General features: G+C 41.5%; 1 protein-coding gene across 2 annotated transcripts in view; it reads right to left on the bottom strand.

Moving 5' to 3' along the window:
• Window positions 1–24,671, bottom strand: part of UGGT1 (UDP-glucose glycoprotein glucosyltransferase 1) — a 107,595-nt gene that overhangs the window by 69,145 nt on the left and 13,779 nt on the right. For both annotated transcript variants that reach the window (XM_084752399.1, XM_084752400.1), the window contains exons 5-13: window positions 22,828–22,940; window positions 18,524–18,698; window positions 16,176–16,272; window positions 14,948–15,026; window positions 13,058–13,158; window positions 7,726–7,825; window positions 6,666–6,726; window positions 2,917–3,008; window positions 886–1,036 (exon numbers count right to left, since the gene is read on the bottom strand). In XM_084752399.1, the coding sequence (XP_084608525.1) occupies window positions 886–1,036; window positions 2,917–3,008; window positions 6,666–6,726; window positions 7,726–7,825; window positions 13,058–13,158; window positions 14,948–15,026; window positions 16,176–16,272; window positions 18,524–18,698; window positions 22,828–22,940 (969 nt within the window). The remainder of the gene's footprint in view (window positions 1–885; window positions 1,037–2,916; window positions 3,009–6,665; window positions 6,727–7,725; window positions 7,826–13,057; window positions 13,159–14,947; window positions 15,027–16,175; window positions 16,273–18,523; window positions 18,699–22,827; window positions 22,941–24,671) is intronic.

Below are 24,671 nucleotides of genomic sequence, written 5' to 3'. Positions count from 1 at the left end.
GATTATAAAAAATTAAATTGGGGTTATGGAATGAAAAGGAGTGGATGGGAAACACCAGACACACCAGACTGAAAATATTTTTTAAAAAAGGAACTTAAAAAGAAATAAAGGTATAAATAGAGACAGAGAAATGCACACCAACTTCAGGAAGAAATGGCCCACAGGGAGAAGAGGTGTAAGTAAGAAGGAACACGAAAAGAGCTTCACTTAACACATTTTTTTTCCTCCAAGAAAACAGCAATTATTACACAAATTGACTATTTAGTAAAAATGGTGATGAGCCATATGGTTATTAGTCTCCGTACTATGTTATTTTGATTCTTTATGAGCAAAACCATAAGCGCCAAAATAAACAACGGTTATGTCACCAAGTAAGAATGCAAGTAAAGAGAGTCTACAGCAGCCAGGTCCAAGATTTAACATCTACGAATGCACTGGGCTGTGTTCATGGCTATCCTGGGATACCTGTGGCCAACAGGCTGCAGGATGGACACGCCTGATGCACAGTATATATCTCTCTTTCAGTAAGATGCCTCTAAAATAAATGCAGGACAGAAACCAAGGAGTAAAGATAAAGTGCCACCATTCTCCACATTCTTGTTACAGATGACAGAGACACAGAGATCACAAAGATAATAAGGTCCCTTTAAATATGGCTCCAGATTGGAAATATATGCTTTACTAATAGGTTTAAATGATGCATATTGTCGCAAGGTCACAGAAAACCTAGACACAACTGGGAAAACACAACACTCTTTCCCAAGATGCTCAACTAAATCCTACAAATACAACACAATGGAGAGAATGCACACGAGGCCAGGTGCCCACAGAGGTTAGAGGTGCCTGAACTCACAGGGCCTCAGGGCCACTCTAAGTGGTACTCACTGAGATAGCAGGGCTCCTGATGTCTACTGCATAGTCTGTCTCAGAGGGCTGGATGTTCAGCTTCAAAATGTTATGTAGAGAAAGGCCTTCTATTCCTAGTCTGTGCAGACCCTCCATTACCCGGGCTTCATTCCTCAATGTATCAAACAGACTGCGGGGAAAACAAGGCGTCTAGTTAAGGGCTGGGGATCATAGGAGGGTAGAGTACTTGCCAACACATGAGGCCCTAGATTCAATTCAAAACATACAACACACACACAGAGCCTGATGATATTTAGTAGGGGAAAAAGCTTAAGAAGAAAGCCTCGCCATGAAAAAAAAAAATCTATCAGCTCAAAATTCAATTCTAAAGCAAATCAACTGAAAATCCCAAAAAACTGGAGCTCCTCCCCTCTCTCTGTCTGGTCGGTAGATGCAACCAGTGACAGGAGGAGATTTCCTGGTCCTGTTTGTTTACGTTCGCAGTGGATGTGCAGATTATCTGTCAGTATAAAATTAGATTATTTCTATGCATAAATAATAAAATAGCCCTCAGTTTATACTTTATACTGCATGATATGTTGGTGGGGGATTGTGTGCATATGCGTGTGTTTAATTAAATCATAGTCTCTCTGTGTGGTTATTTGGGAAAACAGCTGGTTAGAAAGTAACTGCTGTATTACTAATAATATAAATCAGTATTATTAATAACCATTCTACACTATACCACATGTTTTGCTTGTTGTTTTTAATAAATTCACTTATTACTAATTATAGGGTGTACTGTGCATAGGATATGTGTGTGTGCTTCTGCATGTGTATGGAGATTAAAAGAAAACTTTATGGATTCAGTTCTCTCCTTCCACCTTTACATGGGTTCCAAGGATTAAACTCAGGTACATCTTATGAATCTATAATTACCTTAAAATTTAAAAGCATAAAGAGCATTTTATATCTTTAATGTGTATTTAATATCAGGGCCAGCTGGCACAGGTACACACACACACACACACACACACACACACTAACATGATGATGACAATGGAAAAGTCTACTGGGAGCAGAAGAGATAAGGAGAAGCTAACAAGATGACAGGAAATTTACTTACAGTCTATATTATACTTTGTGCTTACAGTAAATTTATAAGTAAATACTCTTATAGTAAAATTTATTTCTATAGTAATTTATAAGTAAATAATTTGTGTTTATACTGTATTATACTCTGCTCCTTATACTCTGCAGTATTTAAGATTGTAACCATCAATCTCTTAGTTTGCAATAAAACTATTTTTTAAATCACTCAATAAAAAGACATGATTAACAATATTCCAAATATTTATATTCATTTTACTAACTTATCACTAGGTCTGTGATGTAATAAATGGTTATAAAGTTTAATCCAGTCAATTCAGAAGATAATACTATGAAACTATTCCTTCTAGAGCTTTTGTGGATTCAGTTTATTTTTACTATTATAAAGCCACAGCAACAACTGAATTCTACTTTCCCTCTGTCCTAAACACATGATGACAATTTAGAACTTCATTAGACTTCAATTACATTTTAAGAACAATAACAAAAAACAAGTATGCAAGGCCACATGTTGTGTACAACCTATAACTTCAGGATTTTGCAGGTGTTGGCAGAAGGATTAGTCAAGGTCATCCCCACAGAGCTGGGAGGCCAGCCTGAGTAATAAGACCTGCCTCAAAAGCAAAACAATTTCTAAGTGAATATTCAAAAAACTTTTTAAAAAATTAATGCCTCTGAGGCCGGGGAGGCGGCACTATGACTACACCTGCTTCACGTTTCTCAGAAACGAAAGCTCTTCTCGCTGCTTCTACAGATAACAGGAAAACTACAACTCTAACGATGCATCCTTTAAAACACTCAAGCCTTGCACATGCACTGTCCTGCAGGTGAGGACCATGGTATGGGCCCCCTCCAGTGAGCATCATGAGCTATGAGCCTTTGCTCATGCCACACCGAGAAGGAAGATGATCCTGAACACATCAGCTGTTCAGGGGAAAAGAAAACCTACAGTATCCATACCTGAATATATCCTGGGTATCTAAATCAATATGAAGTCCATTGATGAAGAGAGCCGAATCTCCAGGCTGTAATCCTACAGTTCCCTTGAAATACTGAAAACACACAGAGAAAGCAGTGAGAGCACGTTAGGAGAACTCGTTGTCCCCCGCCCCCCACCCCCTGACATTTTGAGGCTGGGTTAAGATACCCATCTATAGTCCCCATGGACCCTTCTGAGTATCCACTCCAGTGAGTGAAGCTGCTGCTTTCCTGGGCCCCCATCCTTCTTCCTTTCCTCCTTCCTACTTTCTGATGATGACACAACTATTTCTATAATGTTGGGCATGCAAGCATGCCAACCGCTATGGGGCATTTGTCAAAAAGGAAGACAGAGTGGCCAGGGAGGTGGCTCAGTGGGTAAAGAAAGCACTTGCCAGGCTGGAGTTCAGATCCACCCACAGAGAGGCCCAGCAGGAAGGCATAGTGACCCCTGAACCTCAGCACTTTGGGAGACGGGATTCCCAAGACCACACTCGCTGGCTGTGTGTGTCAGTTAGAGAGCCAACCTCAGTAAAGAAAGTAGGGAGCAATTCAGGAAGACACCCACATCAACCTCTGGCTGCTGTATACACATACGCCCAAATGAATGTATACCCACAAAAATGAGCTCCGCATACATGCAAACACATGCACACATGCATACATCACACACAATAGAACATAAATAGTGCTAATTGAACAAATATTATCTCTATTTAATTGTTAAAATAAAATGATTCTTTCTGGCCCACAATACAGTAAGATATTTATTCTTTGGGGTTCCTTCTCCAATAGTTGTCAGAACTACAAAGAATTAAAGCGTATCATTCTGCCTTACTCAAAACACAACAGAATGCACATGCTTGTTCACAAAGAATGCCCTTTACAACAAAAGAAACTGAACTATCTCCTTCATCTTAGTTGGGTATGACGGCACATGCAAAGGCAGGCAGATCTCTATGAGTTCGAGGCCAGCCCAGTGTACAAAGCAAGTCCAGGACAGAGAAACCCTGTCTCGGAAGAAAAACCTAAACACCTACTTCCTTAATATTGAAGGCAGAAGGAAGCACACTGTCTGTAACAGGAGGACCTTCCCCTCTATCTATCAAGTTACACAAGCTCTGGAATTTCCTTATCTCTCTTTGCAAGCACCACATTAAAGTGTTTTGCTTTGCTTTTCTATGCTGTTGTCTTCCCTGACTGTGATGGCGATGAAGGGGGGCTGGCCACCAGAACAAAGCCCTTGATAGAGCACAGGACTGAAAGAAGGGTTTCTACACACCATGTCCCTCCTAAGCCTCAAACTGAAGCACACCAAGGAGCTCCGCATTGCTGTGTTGCTGCGCTGAAGCCAGTGCCTCCAGCTGCCCATGCAGTCAGGCCTGGCTGGGACTTCCTTCCTGCGGCCCACAGAGTGGCTGGCCAGTACAGTAGTGACTATGCTGCGCAATTCCTGCCAGAAATACTGATGGGCTCCATTCAGATGCGTCTGATGAATGCTGCTTTTTCTCACTCATCCGCACCAGGGGACAGCAGTGCAGCCCACCTAAACAGTAGAGTGCAGTACAGAGGAAGGTAGCCAGACACCAACAGCAGAGCCTCGCCCTAGGCCTGAGGAGCACTTCACTGTCTAGCACTCAGTGGAGTGAGACAGAGTACACTTTCAATCTCTAGCACTGGTGAGGAAGTGCATCTCATGCTTCACAGACATGGCGGCATCAAATAAAAAACAAGATGGAGAAAAATACAGAACTGTGGAAACACACATCTATGTGTGAAGCAATGAAAAAAAGCAGCCATGAATCTGAAAGAACAAGGAAGGGTATGTGGAGGGAAAACAGGAAAAGAGGAAATGATGCAATTATATTATAATCTCAAAAAAAACCCTCAAAAAATTTTAAATATGAAAAACAACAAAATTCCCTTAAAAACAAACAACCCAACAACAACAAAGCCCAAGAAGACAATGGAGAGCTGAAGCAACTGAGGACTGGAACTTCGAGCCAGGGAAGGGTGAGCAGACAGAGGCCCTAGATTCTGGCCAACATCATTCCCAGCAATCATTCCCAGCTGTGGCAGTGAGCGTCATACAGCACTGCCAGGAAGCTCAAGACCCAGCCAGCCTGGAGCACACCACAGCATCAGAAACCAGACAAGGGAGAAGGCAAGAACCGACTCCTCAAAGTTGCCCTCTGACCTCTAGGGTGAGCTATGATACACACACATGTACACACACAACATACACAGAAGAAGGGAAAAGAGAAGAGAAGGGATGAAGAGAAGAAAAGGGGGTACAGGAACGATAGGATAAAAGGGTAAATTATTGAATCTACTTTTAAACTAAAGAACACTCAACAAGCCAAAAATTTTGCATTGGTGTGGACCTCTGTATATGGATACAAATTTAAGGTTATTTTTTATAACATACTATATATATGTTTTAACACTTATTTTAGGTATTGTACCAAAAAACAACTCATTTACAAATGTAATATAAAGTTCTAGTCCTTGAAAGTTGCTATTGCAAACTGTTTAGGATAATTAAGAAATATAGGGCCAGAGAGATGGCTTAGCTGTTAAAGGCTAGGCTCACAACCAAAAATATAAGAAATATAAATTAGTAGTCAGTCAATCAAACTTACGGTCTTGTTAGTTACTAGTTACTGCCAAACTTTGCAAGAACAAGATAGGCAAGTCCTACATAGTTACTGTTCACAAATAATCTGTCAGATATCCTGGGCCAGAAGGCTGAAGATGATGCCCCAGTGTTATGGAGGAACCTTGGGTGACTGTCGAGCTGTCTCTGTCATTTCTCTAGTTTTGGAAGTTGTTTGCTCTGCACTTCCTCTTTCCTACCTCTACTTAACACACACTGAGATTACAAGTGTGTATCAGCACAGCTGATAATGTTATATTTAATAAATATATGTGAAATATTTGTTTTCTTTCTTTCTTAAAGCTATGTAATTAACTGACATCCTCCACATAATGAAATCTGGGGGTAAAAACAGTTTAACTGAGGTTAGGTGTACTGGCACATGCCTTTAATTCCAGCACTTAGGAGGCAGAAGGAGACAAATCTGAGCCAGATTGGTCTATAGAGTGAATGCGCATGTGTGTAAGCACGCGCGCGCGCGCGCACACACACACACACACACACACACACACACGCAGCACCATACCACACCACACCAAACAAAAAAGCTTGTTTCAAAAAAACAAATTTTAAAGGTTAATTTTACACAAGGGTTCCCCCTGCTCTGAACAACTCTACTGAAATGTCTCTAAGGAGACAGGCTTTTTCTTTATGAATCCATATGGCAATGACAGAAAGCCAATGAATTCTGGAAGCAAAGGATAAGTAAGCGTGAGCAGAAAGTGCCCTGGCACTCTGCAGGAGCTGCATGTGGGGCTGTGGGAATGAAGGACAAGGACCCAGCTACCCTGTGCAGTACGTCACAAATAGAAATCTACACGGTTTAAAGAAAGACTGCTAAGAAAGGAGGCCTAGACTCCCTGTTGCCCTCACCCCCAACACCCAGTCAAGACAACGCTCTCCTTAAACAAAATGCCATTAACTTTCATTAAAAAAAAAAAGAGAGAGAGAGAGACAAAATAATACTTTTACTAAAAGGAATACTATAAATGCTACTAATTAATTGAAGTTTCTTCATCATTTTAAAGATACAACACAGGAGAGAAAGCAGAATATTTTCTACAATTACTAATACCTTCTGGTTCTCTTCCACTTCTGTTCTAAGTTGTGAGTTCACAGCTGTTTTTGTTATTGCTCTAAAACATTAAAAATATAATCAGTGCTTGGCTTAGCATGCCACAAAAAGGTATTTAACTTCCCAAATTTTAAACATGAAACATACAATTCAATAAATTACAAAATAAGAACTAAGTAAACTGCATAGCTCTACAACTGGTAAATGTATTTCACCCCTCAGATGTACAAATTTCCATGACTGTAAGACAACAGTAAAGGAAAGGCTCACAGTGACAGCAAGTCCAGCCGCTCCCCAGTTCTTACTTGACTGTGACGTGGCACAGATAAGCAGCCAGCACCACATGCACTAAAGCGACTGCTGGCCCAGGAAATCCGTGGTGGAGGCTCAGGCCTGCATGTGCATCTGCTAGAAGCATGGTGGATGAAGACATCTTACATAGGCATAAGAAGTTTACTTATGAAAGCCTCAGGCCAGCCCTCACACCAGTGCAGGCAGTAATGTGAGACAAAGACATCTGTCAAAGGGTTCTAAGACCTCAGCTTTGAGACGATTTTGCCTTACATTCATAGGACAAAGAGGAACATTACACAGGAGACAGCAATGTCAGAAAATTCAAAATACTCTGCTACAGTGGACAAGTCAGCCTCCCTGAATCAGCTTCTAAACCAGGGTTCTGATCGTCCCCTTCTCTCCTTCCGCCTCTTTCCAGCATGACTGAGGATTAACCCTGGGGCCTTGTGCATGAGAGGCAAGTGTTCTGCCACTGAGCCCTAGACAGAACCCTCTTCATCAGGACACAAAATGGACCAGACTCTGGATTAGCTAATCTGCCATAAGTGGTATAGTGCTAAGAGCATCTGGATCCCTCTGTCTTCACCACACAACCAACAGTCTTGTCATCTTCTTAGAAAGAGGACACGAGTCACAGCAGTAGTTACAAATAGGCTTCATTTTCAAACATTTTTACATTTTAGTTACATCATGTTCTATGCAAACATGAAAATAACTGGGAATAATGTTAAGGAGAGGAAGATAGCAAAACCTTAGTAGATGTTACCTGGCTTTGGTAGGAAAATTCTGACTAATATCCTTCATCACCACCAAAGCTAGCTCCACAGGAGCAGCCAAGATGCGGGCAGCAGTCTGGAAACTGAGATCTGCAACAATGCCGAGTGTGGTGTTAGAACATATGAATCTAAAGCAATGACAGCAGACCAAAATCCCCAATACTACCCACAATCCCGATACTGAAGAATGTTCCAGAGAATGACCATGGCTAAGTTATTCATGATCTACACCCATAAAATCCTAGGGCACACACTAACACATTTAGCAGAAACAAACTTAAGCCCAAATCCTGTTGTCTTCTAGATTTACAATATATCACAAAATACAGCATTAAGATTATTTAGCAAATGGTGGGCGGGAGAGCTGGCCCTGCCCCTGTTGGCCACCTCATGCTTGTGCCTGCCTGCAGTGGTGTGGGTTTGGGCAGGGCTCTCCACAGCTGATGGCTTCTGGTTGGAGTGCACAGGTGGAAAAAGACTCACCTTCCCTTGAGGAGATGGGCCAAGGGAAGTTTGGCCATGATCCAGGAAATATATGGAGACTACACAAAATGGACATGGTTGGGGTGGGGGTGGGGGGATATCATAGGGGAGGAGGGGGCAGACATGCTAGGACTGAGAGGAGAGTGAGATCAGAGTGTACAATGTGAGATTCTCAAATAATCTTTTTTTTTTTTTAAAGAAGACTTAACAAATGACCTTGGGGGAAAATATCTTGAGAATAATTTGGATCATTCTTTAGAACAGAAAAGTGAACATATATTCTGTCCCTATGTGCCTTTAACATTCTACAGATACACAGCTTGAGAAATGTAATGCATACAGGAGACCAGCTAGACAGCTCAGTGAGTAGAGGTGCTTGCTGCCTACAATGTAAGCCTGATCAGTTGAATTCAATTTTGTGGAACCCAAATAAAGGTGGAGAAACCAAATACTCAAAGGTGTCCTCTAAACACCACATGGGCACTATAGAACACTAGCCTACACATGCACGATGATAATAAATATACTTTAAAATGCATGCAAGACTGTGCTTATAGCTCAGTAGTAGAGTGCACACCCAATATGTGAGGCCCTAGATTCAACCCTCAGCACTATTTTTTTAAAAGTAAAAACCTAAATTTAAAAACTGACACTTAGGTCTTTAAAATGCATGCATAAAACCAGCGAATATGATGTTTACAGGGGATTTTCTTTCTTCTCTTCATCATTCTGTCTTTAAAATCTGTGGTATTCCAAAGTATATGCATAGATGCATAGAATCCCAGATCAATGGCATAGGCCAAATGATTGATTCTCAACAAGATCAGAGAAGAAAATTTCCCCAAACCAATGAAAGAAATAGACACAGATACAAGAAGTACATAGAACACCAAAAAGACAAGACCAGGAAACAAACTTCCACAGAACATCATAGTTAAAGCACTGAATATACAAAACCAAGAAAGACTATGAAAGCTACAAAAGAAAAAATACAAGCCACAATAAAGGAAAACTCAGCAGGCTAACAGCTGATTTCTCAGTAGAAACTTTGTTAGTTTATCTGGTTGGTTGGTTGTTGGCTTTTGGATTTTGGTTTTTGGTTTTTCAAGACAGGGTTTCTCTGTGTAGCCTTGGCTGTCCTGGACTTGTTTTGTAGACCAGATTAGCCTCAAACTCACAGAGATCTGTCTGCCTCTGCCTCAAGTGCTAGGATTACTGGCATGTGGCATTTTGCCCAGCTTTCAGTAGAAACTGAAAGCCAGAAGATCCTGGAGCAAAGCACACTAAGTTCTAAAAGGCCATGGATGCCAAACTAGATTACTGTACCCAGCAAAAGTATCTGCCATAGTGAAGGAGAAAGAAAAACTTTCCATGACCTAAGAAAGCTTCAAGAATTCCTGTTTACAAACCAATCCTAAAGATAATACTGGAAGCACTAATGCCAGACTAGAAGGATGAATAATGATATCTAGAAAAAAAACAAATGATGCCATAACTAATGAAACAAAAAGTACAACTGAGAACATAAACTTTTAGGGAGAAAAATGTCTGCAATTAACACATACCTCTCAATAATAATTAAGTATTGATGGCCTCAATTCCCCAATCAAAAGACAGAGGCTGGCTGAATGGATTAAGAAACAAAGATTCAATTCTGTACTATGTATGAGAAACTCATGACAGCTTTAAATACAGGCACCACCTCAATAAGGAAGAATGGGAAAAGCACTGCAAGCAGATGGACAAAGAAGCAAACAGACATCAAACTAACCTAAAACTAACCAGAGGACATGAAGGATATTTCACCCTACACAAGAGAATAGTTAACCAAGAAGACATTATAACTAAGCACATATACATCAAATTCTGGTGCACCCAATTTCATAAAAAACAAAACAAAAAATCTTGCTATTCAAATTAAAATCAAAGATTAACATTAATGCAATAATAATAGGTAATTCTGATACCACACTACTGTCATCGATAAAAAAGAACTTAGCAGAGAAATATGAGAATTAAATAATGTCATATATCAAACGGACTTAACAGATTATAAAGGACTACACATAAACAATAGAGAATATACATTCTACTCTGCAGCCCATGGGAACTTCCCCAAAAAAGACCACATCCTAGGACACAGAACAAATCATAACAAATTCAGAAAGATAGAAACAACACCATGTATACTATCTGACCACAATGCAATAAAACTTAAAATCAACAGCCAACAAATCTCTAGTAAGTAGACAAACTCATGAAGGTTACACAACTCACTGCTGAATGATAAATAGATCAAAGGGGAAAAAAAAATCAAGAAAAGTCCTGGAACTAAATAAAAATGAAAACATACACAACAGAAATCTCTGGGGTACATTAAAATCAAATAAATTTATAACTCTAAGTGCTTACATTACAAAATGAGGGGGGCTAGAGGGGGGTTCCGTGGTTAAGAGCACGGTCTGCTCCTCTAGAGGACCAGAGTTCAGCTCCAAGCTTCCACATGGCGGCTCACACCTGTCTGTAACTCCAGTTCCAGGGGATCTGACACCCTCATACCAATGCACATAAAATAAAAAGTAAATAAATTTTTTAAAAAATTAGAAAGACTACAAATAAATGACTTAATGAGGTAACTCAAGAATTTAGAAAAACAAGAACAAAACAAACCCAAGACCAGTAGATGGCAAAAAATGTTAACATCCGGACCAGAATTTCATAAACTAGAAATGAAGGAAGCATTACAAAGAACCAACACATCTGAAGAGCTGATTCTTTGAGAAGATAAACAAGGCTGACAGCCCCTTGGCCCAATTAACCAAAAGAGGAGATAAGAAAAATTAATAGAATCAGAAATGAGCAGTGAAACATCACAATAGACACCAAAGAAATCCAGAACAATTTAAGAAAATAAGTTAAAAACCTGAATTGTATTAAGTTGGAAAATCTAAAAGGAATGGACGGATTCCTAGATCCAAGCAAACCACTGAGGTTAAACCAAGAAGAGACCAACAGCCTAAGCAGACCGTGACAAAGGAGATTTCAAACAGTAAATATAAAGCCTTGCAGCTAAAGAGAGTTCAGGCCCCATGGAGTCACATGGAATTCTACCAAACTTTCAAAGAAGATCTACAGCCAACATTTCTTAAATTTATTTTTAAAAATTAGAAACAGAAGGAGTATGTTCAAACTTCTACTAAGACAGTATACTTCAATAACAAGAAAAAAATATGATACAAAAGAACACTACAGGCCAATATCATGATGAAAATATATTCATAAGTCCTCATAAAATACCTACAAATCCCATAAAGGCAGATATTAAAAAAATTATCCACCATGACAAAGTTAACTTTACCCCCAAGATACAATGACAGTTCACCATATATAAGTGGGTAAATGTAATAAATCATATAAACAGACAAACAACCATATAACCATCTCTAGCCAGGCATGATGGCACACTTTTAATCCCAGAACTCAGAAAGCAGAGGCAGGCAGATCTCTGAGTTGGACGCCATACTGATCTACATAGTTCCAGGCCAGCGAAGACAACCCGGTGAGATCTTTTCTCAAAACAAACAAAAAAATCATGTGGGCACCTTAATATATGCAGAAAAAAAGCCTCTGACAAATCCAAACTGCCTTCATGACAAAAGTCTAGTAACATAGGGCATGGTGGTGCAAACCTTTAATTCCAGCACTGGCAGAGGCAGGTGGCTCACTGTGAGTTAGAGGCCAGCCTGGTCTATAAAGATAGTCCAGGATAGGCAAGGCTACACAGGGAAACTCTGTCTCAGGGGGGAAAAAAGTCAAGTAACACTAGAGAGACCACATTTCATCATAATGAAGGCTATATATACACAGCCAATATTATTCTAAGTGGAGAAAAACTCCAATCCCATTAAATTTAGGAAGGAAACAGTTGTCCCTTATCCCTACGCCTTTGCAATACAGTGCCCAAAACACTAGCTGGAGCAATAAGGCAAGGGTAGGAAATTGAGGGGACATAAATAGGAAAAGAGGTCAAACTATATTCCTATTTGCAGATGACCTGATATTATAAGAGATCCCAAATTCCACCAAAAAACTTTTTAAAAAAGTCAACAATTTCAGCAAAGTGGCAGGATACAAAAGTGAACTTGGAAAAATCAACAGATTTTCTGTACCCCAACAACAAACACGCTGCGAAAGAGAGAATCGGTCTTAGCAGGGATGAGACCCTAGTTGGTTATCCAATACCAAGTGGTCAGCTCTGAAAGCATTTACACACAGTAACACTAAACATACTAAGATTACGTGTGTGTGTGTGTGTGTGTGTGTGTGTGTGTGTGTGTGTGTGTGTGTACACACAAAGGTAAGGACAGTGATTTTAAAAGAGGCCAAAAATTTGAAAGGGAGCAAGGGGAGGAGATGGGGAAGAGGAAAGGAGGAAAGTGGTGTAATTATATTTCACTTTTAAAATGGTGGGCATGCCTGTGTGTGTGTGTGTGTGTGTGTGTGTGTGTGTGTGTGTGTGTGTATGCATATATGTATATAAAATCAGGATCTGTGGTACTCTCAGTATCTAGTAGATTTCATTCAAACTCTGCCCTTCTCTGCCCTAAGACATGGTTCTGTTCCTTAGCTCATGATGACCAGGAACTCATCCTGCCAATCATCCTGCCTGGCCACAGTGTTGGGATACAGGCTACATACAAATGCTGGCCACAGTGGTGCTGGGAGTCATGCTAGCCAAGCATTCCAACAACCGAGCTACATCTCCAACCCAAGTTCTGCATTTTTTTGTACCACAAAATATAGCGACAAAACTGTCAGTGGCCTCTGAGTTTCCATTACCTTGTAGCTGCCAGACCTTCAAGGGTGCCATCTCATTGGTGCTCTCCACAAGATGCTTCCGGAATTCTTTCAACTGCCCTTCCAAGTTAGGGTGCAGTTCTCTGACAGAAACAAAATCAGTTATTTTCGATATTTTCTCTCATAATATACTTAGTGAAGGACTCCAATTTTATCTCCATAATTTCCCCCTCCCAAACCTAAAAAAAAATTCCTTCAATTCAGACAAAAGATTTGAAGACACAATAGTTGTCCTCTACAAGTAAGTTGGTAGCACATATTTTACGTGAAGCTTTTGTGTTATAAATGCAGAAAACCACGGGATCTATCACCCAAAGAACCACAAAATGGGGCCAGTGAGACGGCTCAGTGGTAAAGGCTTGCCACCAAGCACGGCAGCCTGCGATGGAGTTCCAGGACTCAGATAAAGGAATCAGAGACACAAGTCCATGTGCATAGCATGAGACTCATGGACCGCCCCTGCAGCGCACACGCACACACACACACACACACACACACACACACACACACACACAGGCACATGCACACAGGCGCACATCTAGAAAGAGCATTAAAGTGATTCTGGAGATCTTTTTTTTTTCCTCAAGACAGGGTTTCTCTGTGTAGCCTTAGGCTATTTTAGACCCGCTTTGTAGACCAGGCTAGCCTCGAAATCACAGCGATCCGCCTGCCTCTGCCTCCCGAATGCTGGGATTAACGACTGTGCACCACCATGCCCAGCTGATTCTGGAGATCTTGATTAAATAAAAATGGTACCTAACCACAGTCACATCCAAAAGTGATGATAATCAAGGTCCTCAGCATTGAACCAAAGCAACACAGTAATTCAATTGGAAATGAAGGCATTGCTGCCTGAACTAGAAACCTAGTTAAATTACATCATTCAGCCAAATGCCATGCTGAAGTACATGGAAAGTGAGCCTAGCATATGTTATTTATTCTTTTTTTTTTTTAAGGCAGCACACCACAGGTGTTCTAATTGAAATTCCCACACAGCAGAATTCAGGGCTCTGAAAATTTTATCAAGTCGCCACACTTAAGAATAATTTTCTGCTATACATTTGATGTTTTCACAAAATGATTTGTGGATTATGAAACAAATTCCATCATTAAAATTGTCTTTTGCCAGGTGTGACTGCCCATGACTTTGACCTGCAGCCGGGAGGCAAAGGCAGACAGATCTCTGTGTGGTTGAGAATAGCCTGGTCTGTACAGAGAATTCCAGACAAACCAGGGTTACAAAGTGAGACCCTGCTACAAAATACCACAACATGTGCCAGGTGTGGTGGTGCCCACCTTTAATCCCAGCACTCAGAATTCAGAGGCAGGTGGATCTCTGTGAGTTCGAGGCCAACCTTGTCTACAGAGAGAGTTTCAGAACAGTCAAGGATACACAGAGAAACCCTGTCTCAAAAAGTCAAAAATGTAAAAAAAGAAAAAACCATTTCCTGTTGGCTGATAGAACATATTTCTGTTGAGTGTTTTTAAAGTCTACTATAAGGCTTTTGCTTATGTTTTCAGGTTCTGCTCAGCATAAGAAAATAGCTTTGGTTACTCTAGCTTAAAGTCCACACTACCACCAACATTGTGAACAACAACAACACAATTGATCTATTCTGTTATTCAGTCAACACAATGACATGTAACTTTATGTCATCAACTGAGCAGAAGAGAAAATGCACGCCAGCCACCGGCAGGTAGCCAGTGCCAGCCAAGAGCGTGAGCTTCAGCATGAGCAGCATGAGCAGCCGCGCTGAGGGGGCGATGGGCTGTCTCTGCGTGGACTACACACAGGAAGTGCTAGCAGATAGCAACAAGAGCAACAGCGGCAATAAACGCACAGAGCCATCTTGTCAACATGAATTAACATACCTTAATTTTCCAAAAAGGAACCCCTGAACTTCGTCAATAGGATCATTCTCACCAATGACTGTGGTATTTACATCAGTTCCTATAGAGATATAGTAAAGACATGTCTAGTAGCTCAGAACAGAAAATGTTAACTTCACAATGTCTGAATGTTAAATGTCAAATGCTTCAATTTACATTCCAATGTAGCCTTTTAAACCAACAGTGTTTTAATATTTTTATTTTCCTAGACAAAATAAGAATGTATTTTCTCTTAAGCCTTAGAAAATTTTACATTAAAAATTTCAAAATTAAGCTGGGCGTGGTGGCACACACCTTTAATCGGGCACTCAAGGAGGCAGAAGCAGGCAGATCTCTGTGATTTCAAGGCCAGCCTGGTCTACAAATCAAGTCCAGGACAGCCAAGGCTACACAGAGAAACCATGTCTTGGGGAAAAAGAAAAAAAGAAAAAAAACAAAAAGTTTTTTTCAAAGTTATTAGATTTAATAAAAGTTTTTTATGTTTAAAATATTTTTTTAAAAAGGTAGGCAGTAAAACTTGCAGTTGAAAAATAATCAGGGAAAGGTATGAGGACTCACTCCTTTAGTCCCAGCACTTAGGAAGCAGAGGCAGGAGGATCTCAGTGAGTTAAGGCCAGCCTGGTCTGCAGAGTGAGCTCCAGGACAGCCAGAGCTACATAGAAAGAATCTGTCTCAAAAAGTACAACAACAACAATAATAATAACAACAAAAATTATTCATTAAGCCTAGGATATTTAAATTTTTGTACTGGAATGATACATTAATGCTTATTTGTGACAAATATAATATCAGCAATATCTGTTACTGTTTATTAAATTATTTTCTGCAAAAATCACCATATTAAACTTTTTCAGCTTTTTTTTCCCCTCTTCTGTTTACTCTCATTGTTACTGTTTTGGAGACAATCCAGGCCAGCCTTGAACTGTGATCCTCCTGCCTCAGTCTAAGAGGTGGTGGTTAATCACATACCACAATATCCACCCCAAATTATTCTTACGTTATCAGAGTCTATCGCTGCCCATATACTCCTGAGGACAAACATCAGGACCTAGGAAATGAGCTGAAGGTCACCCACTCACATGAGGCAGAACCAAGACGGAACACTGGCTCATGATACTCCTAACCCTGTTCTCTTTTACTACGGGAGCCAGTTTCCCATTAACTCATATTAAAGGCAAGAGAACACGCTGGTCTTATTTTACAAATTCACCTTTCACCTGAGTATCATCCTTGGCCTTGTACTCCGTGCTCTTAATTGCCAGTTCCACACCATAGCCAGAAAGGTAAACAGGCTCCTTCCTCGGATTCTGCAAACAGAGCAAGAATTCCACGGTCACCACCTGGCTCATTATGAGGCTTCTGAAAAAGAGTCACGTTCCTGTGGATGTACAGCCACTAGTGGGTGTCCCATGCTCCAGTGCGTGGCCCCAGAAGCAGACACATATGGACAACACTAACTGGACTTAGTGGGTTATTATTTTTAAAGTAGGAGGACGGGCTGGAGAGATGGCTCAGAGGTTAAGAGCACCGGCTGCTCTTCCAGAGGTCCTGAGTTCAACTCCCAGCAACCACATGGTAGCTCATAATATCCATCTATAGTAAGATCTGATGCCCTCTTCTGGCCTGCAGGCACACATGAAGGCAGAACATAGTATGGATAAATCTTTAAAAAAAAAAAAAAGGAGGGCTTGAAGATAGAAGGGGGTGTTCTGTGGGGAGTTGAAGGAGTGAACCCTAACCAGTGTCCAACCTCCAGAGAGGAGGGTTAGGACAAAGGGTTCCTCACTGCTTCCAAACAAAGCCATGGTCAAGCAGGCCTCTCTGACTTATGCTCACACAGAGGAGCTGGCAGAGAAGGAGCCAGAGGGTTCTCTCAAGCACACAGATCCAAGAACTAGATCCTCAACAGTACAAAAAAAAAAAAAAAAGTAATAATAATTCTGGCCAGGGGCTGGAGAGATGTCTCAGAGGTAAAAAGCACTGTCTGCTCTTCTACATGGGCTGTCATTTAGACTACATCTCACTAATGATTTTCGTCTTGGTTTAAAAAAAAGGGGGGGGGGGCTGCCTAGATATAAGACCTCGGACCAGGCTGAAGAGATGGCTCGGAGGTTAAGAGCACTGACTGCTCTTCCAGAGGTCGTAAATTCAATTCCCAGCAACCACATGGTGGCTCACAACCATCTATGATGTGTTCGGATGCCCTCTTCTGGCTTGCAACTGTACATGCAGGCAGAGCATTGTACACATAATAAATAAATCTTCTTTAAAAAGGTAAGTTTCCATTTACTGTAAGATTAAATTGCTGTTAAAAAAAAAAAAAAGACCTTGGATCTTGGATCAATTAAACACTGCATATCTGCAGCCAAAAGAGGCAGGCCCATTGGTGCCTTAACCTAAAAAAACAAATCAAGTGATGGTTAAATGTCTTCTCTCTGTCCCTCTCTGGAGGCTGAGAGGCCGTCACACTGTTTCTAGTCAATCCAGCACCTTTCAAAGTGTCTGAAAACAGATCATGGTTCCATCACTATCCAGTCAGCCTTCATACTTAGCTTTATGCAGTTAATTTTAAAATAAAATTCAAACAATTACACCACTTTTTAAGTATAACTGTTTGCCATTTCTGACGAAGATTGAAGAAATGTCTTAGCAGGTAAAGCCCTTCCACTCAAGAATGAGACCGAAGTTCAGATCCCTAGCACCAAGACTGGTGTGGCAGCTTGCCTGTAATTCTAACCCATACAAGGAGAAGCAGGGAAAGCCCTGAGCAAGCTGGCTAGCTAGACTAGCTCAATCAGTCCACTGAGAGACTGTGCCTCAAGGAATGGAGGAAAGTGAGTGGTGAGCAATCAGGTAGTTATTCAACATAAACTTCAGACCTCCACGTGCACATGAAGCTCCCACACACAGATGTAAACACACAAAAGAGAAAGTAAAAAAAAATATTTAATTAAAAAATGTCATGTGTGGTAGCACCCACTGTGGTCCAGCACTTGGGAGGCAGAGGTAGGTGGATCACTGTGAGTTTGAGGTCAGTCTGGTCTACATAGTGAGTGCTAGGCTAGCCAGAGTTATACAGTATCTCAAAAAAAAAAAAAATGATGGAGTTAGAGGGAGAGAGGGGGAGAAACAGATGAGTGAGAGAGAACACCAAAACAGAGAGAAAGATCTAATAAAAATATTGTATTCCCCCCAAAATAGTTCAAATTAAATTATTTTAAGGGTTTATTTATTATTATATGTAATATTATATATATATGTGTGTGGAATAATATAAATGTATATGTAAGAAAAAAATTTTAAGAATTAAAAAGTTTCTTTATTATTATATACACAGTGCTCTGTCTGCATTTATACCCACAGGCCAAAAGAGGGCATCAGATCACATTATAGAGATGGTTGTGAGCCACCATGTGGTGGCTGGGAATTGAACTCAGAACTTTTTGAAGAGCATACAGGGCTCTTAAGCACTGAGCCATCTCTCCAGCCTCATATTAAATTATAAGGTCATTGTACATAAATTAATATTACAAACATTGTAAATAAGTCAATACTTACAGATATGTAATGTCTGAATACATAATTAATTTTGCCTTCGTTGCTCTTTGATATAAGTTGGTGGTGAATATTAGAAAACTCTTCACGGCCAATCTCAGAGTAAAAAATGACCACTGGACTTTCAGGATTTGATGAAGGATATCTGTGATCTCCTTTGAATAATAAAGGTTTAGGTCTGGAAATAAATATTAAAAGCTTAAAATTTTCAAGTAAAAAATTTGTAAACAAAAACCAGGACATTTTTGACAACAACTTTAAGAACTTAGTACAGGTTTTTAAGTATCTTTACATGGCATCACATTCTTAGCTTGCACTTAGAATACTGTCAAGTATCAGTTTTACTTGTTCATGATCATAAACATAAATCATATGAATATTAATTATAAAATACTGAGTTGGATTAAACATTATCAATCCCTAAGAAAGAAGGGAAGGGAAGCCAGGATGCACACCAAGCCTCATAGCACTAAATCTCACTAGTAGACTGCTTATCTGGATACATGTGGAGTGTGACTTATCTGAAAACATACCGTGCAAATAACGCAAGCAATAGGTAAAACTTTGCAACTTGTAAACTATAGCAAGTCTCCCTTCTCTGCCATGTTTGCTACTATGATCTTCCCATAATGAATTTAACTTTTCAGCTTTCTTTTTTTGGTTTTCCAATACAGGGTTTCTCTGTGTAGCCCTGGCTGGCCTCAAACTCATGAGATCTCACTGTCTCTGCTGCCCAAGTGCTGGGATTAAAGGTGTATGCCACCACTGCTCCTTCATTTTTTTAAGCTTCTCAAAATACAAACAAAAAGTTAAAACCACCACACTCCTTAGACTGGCATCAAGACATTAAAAGTTCTTAAAACATGACTTACTGTGGTGGTTTGAAAGAAAAATGTCCCCTATAGGCTCATGTATTTAAATACTTGGTCCCCAGTTGGTGGCTCTGTTTGGAGGGAAGTTAGGAAACTTTGGAACTCGGAGGAAGAACCTACTGGGGACAGGCTTTCAGGGTTTTTGTTGTTGTTGTTGTTTTTTGTTTTGTTTTGTTTTGTTTTTTTGAGACCGGGTTTCTCTGTGTGGCCTTGGCTGTCCTGGACTCACTTTGTAGACCAGGCTGGCCTCGAACTCAGAGATCCGCCTGCCTCTGCCTCCCGAGTGCTGGGATTAAAGGCGTGCGCCACCACCACCACCACCCAGCCCAGGCTTTCAGAGTTTATCGTCTTGATACACTCTTGCTCTTTCTGCTCCCTGTGTGTGGATGAGATCTGAGCTCTCACTTTCTCTTCCTGCCACCATGCCTGCCCTGCTGTAATGAACATGCAGCCTCCTGAATCACACCTGCCCTGCCGTGATGGACACAGCTCCTGAATCACACCTGCCCTGCCGTGATGGACATGCAGCCTCCTGAATCACACCTGCCCTGCTGTGATGGACACAGCCTCCTGAATCACACCTGCCCTGCTGTGATGGACACAGCCTCCTGAATCACACCTGCCCTGCCGTGATGGACATGCAGCCTCCTGAATCACACCTGCCCTGCCGTGATGGACACAGCCTCCTGAATCACACCTGCCCTGCTGTGATGGACATGCAGCCTCCTGAATCACACCTGCCCTGCTGTGATGGACACAGCCTCCTGAATCACACCTGCCCTGCCGTGATGGACACAGCCTCCTGAATCACACCTGCCCTGCCGTGATGGACACAGCCTCCTGAATCACACCTGCCCTGCCGTGATGGACATGCAGCCTCCTGAATCACACCTGCCCTGCCGTGATGGACATGCAGCCTCCTGAATCACACCTGCCCTGCCATGATGGACACAGCCTCCTGAATCACACCTGCCCTGCCGTGATGGACACAGCCTCCTGAATCACACCTGCCCTGCCGTGATGGACACAGCCTCCTGAATCACACCTGCCCTGCCGTGATGGACACAGCCTCCTGAATCACACCTGTCCTGCCGTGATGGACATGCAGCCTCCTGAATCACACCTGCCCTGCCGAGATGGACACAGCCTCCTGAATCACACCTGCCCTGCCGTGATGGACACAGCTCCTGAAACTGTGCTGCTTAGGGGCTTTTTTTTTTTGGTTTTGGGTTTGTGTGTGTATGTGTGTGTGTTTGTATACATGACATGAGCTAAAGTTATCTGGGAAAAGGGAAGCTCAGTTGAGAAAAGGCTCCCATCAGACTGGCTGGTAGGCAAGTCTGTAGGGCATTTTCTTGATTAATGATTGACGGGGGACGGCCTGGCCCACTATTGGCGGTGTCATCCTTAAATAGATGCTGGGTTATAAGAGAAAGCAGGCTGGGCAACGTGCTTCTAGGTTCCTGCCTTGCTTTCCCCTGATGAGAGACTATAAGCCAAATAAACGCTTCCTTCCCAAAATTGCTTCTTATTTGTAGTGTTTTATCACAGCAATAAGAAGCAAAGTAGGACAGAAATCTTACACCAACATAAATGCTCCATTACATTGTCTCTCATTGTGGTAGTCAATCATAGCAACAAAGAAGTAACTAGCACACCCACAACTTCTATTCTAATAACTACTCAACAAAGATAACCACAGATGAAAAAATATGTTCCTTATCATAGGAAAGTTCCAAAATTGGGAACAAGTTGAAAAACCATCAGTAGGACATTTTTACATAGGACAATGTGCAGGTGTTAAAAATACTGAAGTACACCTACATGCACTAAGTGGAAAGACGCCTCTGAACAGAAATAGGCCTACCTACTTGTACAGATTGAAAGCCATAAAAAAGGCCTGACAGAATACATAATAGACTATTAAAAGTAGTTCCAATCTCTCAGAAGAGACACCACTCTTTATGTAGGTCTGCACTACTGCTCTAACAAACTAAACAAAGTTTTAAAACAACTACAAAGTCTCCAGTGATGTTTCACCCAAGAGAGCATCTCCCCCAGTGGCCAGCCTCAGCCTTATCCATACCCCGCCTCTGAGTGCCTGGAACATAAAGAGCTTATTGGCTGTCATCCTCAGTAAGAGACACTCAGGCCATTTATTGGGCAGCCATAGTACAGTTGTCACTACACAAGACACACACAACCAGAAGTCCCATTAACGTCTGTGGTAGAGCGAGCCATCACCACATGGCCTTAGAGCAGGTTCAGAGACGCAGCTGCTCCAGCCAGAGAGACAGACACATACATACTGCAAGTGCCCACTGCAGAACTCAGCCTCTTCATGCAAAGGCAAGTGCACATTCATTATGCAAATCAAGTTTTCAATTATCTTTTAAGTACTGTCTGTTGTTGGTAATAATATTCTAAAAGAGCATTATCATTAGTCTCTGCTACTTCAGGTCCCAGTGTTTTGAACAGACAGCATTCCTTGATAAGCTAACAACAAAGTCCATAAAAATCTCTCAGGAAAAAAAAAATCACTGCCCAATAGACAGGAATATCAAATACTCTGGTTCTGAAACAAGAGAAAGCAAAGTAAGCTAGGCGTGGTGACGCACGCCTTTAATCCCAGCACTCAGGAGGCAGAGGCAGGTGGATCACTGTAAGTTCGAGGCCAGCCTGGTCTACAAAGCAAGTCCAGGACAGCCAAGGCTACACAGAGAAACCCTGTCTCAAAAAACAAAAAAACAAAAAAACAAAAAACAAAAACAAAATGAGAAAGCAAAGTAATTTGCCTCTTCTTACAAAACTATTTTAAGTAATGGAGCCAATGCTCATACCTGGTCAGTCTCTGGCTCGAAGCCATACTCTAGTATGTATATAAATGGTAAGGTAAGAACATCAGAGGAAGCCGGGCGTGGTGGCGCACGCCTTTAATCCCAGCACTCGGGAGGCAGAGGCAGGTGGATCGCTGTGAGTTCGAGGCCAGCCTGGTCTACAAAGTGAGTTCAGGACAGCCAGGGCTACACAGAGAAACCCTGTCTCGGAAAAAAAAAAAAAAAAAAGAACATTAGAGGAGCCAGGCATATACCACATGTTCATAACCCTAGCACATGAGAGGCCTAGACAGGAAGATTGTGAGTTCAAAACCAGCCCGGTCTACAAATTAATTCCTTTCTCAAGAACCAAACAAACAGATAGACAAAAATCAGCCAGGCAAAGACACATATGCCTTTAATCCAAGCACCCTGAAGGAAAGCAGGGCGGTCTCTGTGAGTTCTGAGGCCAGCCTGGTCTGTTCTAGTTCTAGGCCAGGACTACAGAGTGAGAATACCTGAAATAAACAAAGAGGAAAATAAAACAAAACTCAACTCAGAGAGCACATGTAAAAGGCACAGGGTTTGCTCCACTTTTAAATGAAGAAACGCAACCAACCTGTCAGGTGCAGACAGCACAAGAGTCTCCAGGGCATCAAGATCACAAGTCTGCTTCCCATGTACTGAAAAAAATGACGCACATCCTTCTGGTGGACGCTCATCAACTGCTATCTGTGAGAGAAGACAAATACATATTCTACTCAAAGACAAGACAGAAATCTATCATTTAATGAACATGTGATTGAATGATAATCCACCATCAATACAAGGAAAAACTAAGCCGGGTGTGGTGGCACATGCCTATAATCCCAGCACTCAGGGAGGCAAAGGCAGGCAGATCTTTACAAATTCAAGGCCAGCCTGGTCTACAAAGCAAGTGCAGGACAGCCAAGGCTACACAGGGAAACCCTATCTCAAAAAATCAAAACCACCAAAAACAAAAACAAAAAAAGCAAAAATTACCATCTGCTGAACATCCATTGAGGGTCAAGATGGTAAAAATGCTCCAAGACAGAACTGTGATTCAGTTCCTCCATAACACCCCAGGAGGTTCAGTACTAGTGTTGTCATTCCACAAGAGAAAGTTGAATTTCTACAACAGATAGGTTGTACATTCAAAAAAACCCTTGGCTCAAAATGGCAGAAATGTTGTGTGTATGGTGTGTGTGTGTGTGTGTGTGTGTGTGTGTGTGTGTGTGTGTATGTGTGTGTGTGTACACCTACATATGCATGTTGAGGTCAGAAGTTAACATGCAGCGCCTTTTCTAGAGTATTCCTCAAGTTTATTTTTTGAGGCAGGCTCTTTCGTTGAACCTGAAGCTCACCAATTCACAAGGATGAATAGATGACAAACTTCAGGGATCTCATGCTTGTACCCACAGATTAGTGGTGTGTCCAAGCCTTTGCTGGAGACTCTCCTAAGTGCAGTGAGTAGCAGTTTCCACAGAAACCCAACTGTCCAAAGCACCTAGAATAAGTGATGCCAGAGGACTCAGCCCTAAATGGGACAGCTATCATCACACTCTGCAGAGGAGGGGTGGAAAGAGCGCAAGAGCAGAGGATGAGAAGTCAGGAAGAAATGTCTTTTCTGGACACACAGCAGCTTCACTCAAACTCACTGCCCCTGTGGTGGTATGCACACAGTCTGTACACGAGCAGGTCGTTCAAGTGAAGAGCCACAGGCCTCATCCCTACTCCCAGGACTACTTGCAGTTAAGGGTTACTGGCAGAGGGGGTGGCAGTTGCCTTAATGGCGCAGCTCCTATGATGTTTCCCTGCTCCAGTACATAGTCTCCTACCTATGCTCGGTGAAGGAACTCTAACTAAACTCAGCAGGCCACACTCAAAAAAGACACAGAAATAGCAGAGAGATTTGTTGAGAAGTGTTCCACGCAGTTCATCTATTCTGAGTGCTTGTCTGTACCTGTCCTGTTTTATAATACAGGATGGTTTTAACACCTGCTCAAACAAGTGTCTAGTTGGTATATACACATCTGCTTCTCACTTGTGCCTCCATCTTTCAAAATCTAAACAAGACCCCTACAGTGACATTTTGAAGTCTTCTTCATGTTGCTATGTTCCTCTTTTCTTTTCCCTGTTCATTTATCACAGAATAACCAGGTCACTTTACTATAACAGCTCTCTGATCCTACACGTTTGGACGACATGCCCTTGGCATTGCTGACACTGCCTATCTCTTGTATCTCCTGCTGTTACATCCAAAGGTTGCGACCAGAGTCAGGTCCACTGCTTTAGCAAGATTACATCTTCCAGATGGGGTTGCCTAACAGCATGTGGCTGTCACTTTTCTTGTAATGATATTCTTTTCATTTCTCACATGAAAATACATGTAAATAATTTGTAAAAAAAAAAAATTTTTTTATCCAAGTCCAGCCCCATAGC

This window comes from Acomys minous, assembly GCF_964271855.1.
Source record: "Acomys minous genome assembly, chromosome: 13".
In the NCBI taxonomy this organism is placed as follows: Eukaryota; Metazoa; Chordata; class Mammalia; order Rodentia; family Muridae; genus Acomys; species Acomys minous.
This window is presented reverse-complemented; position numbering and strand designations above follow the sequence as displayed.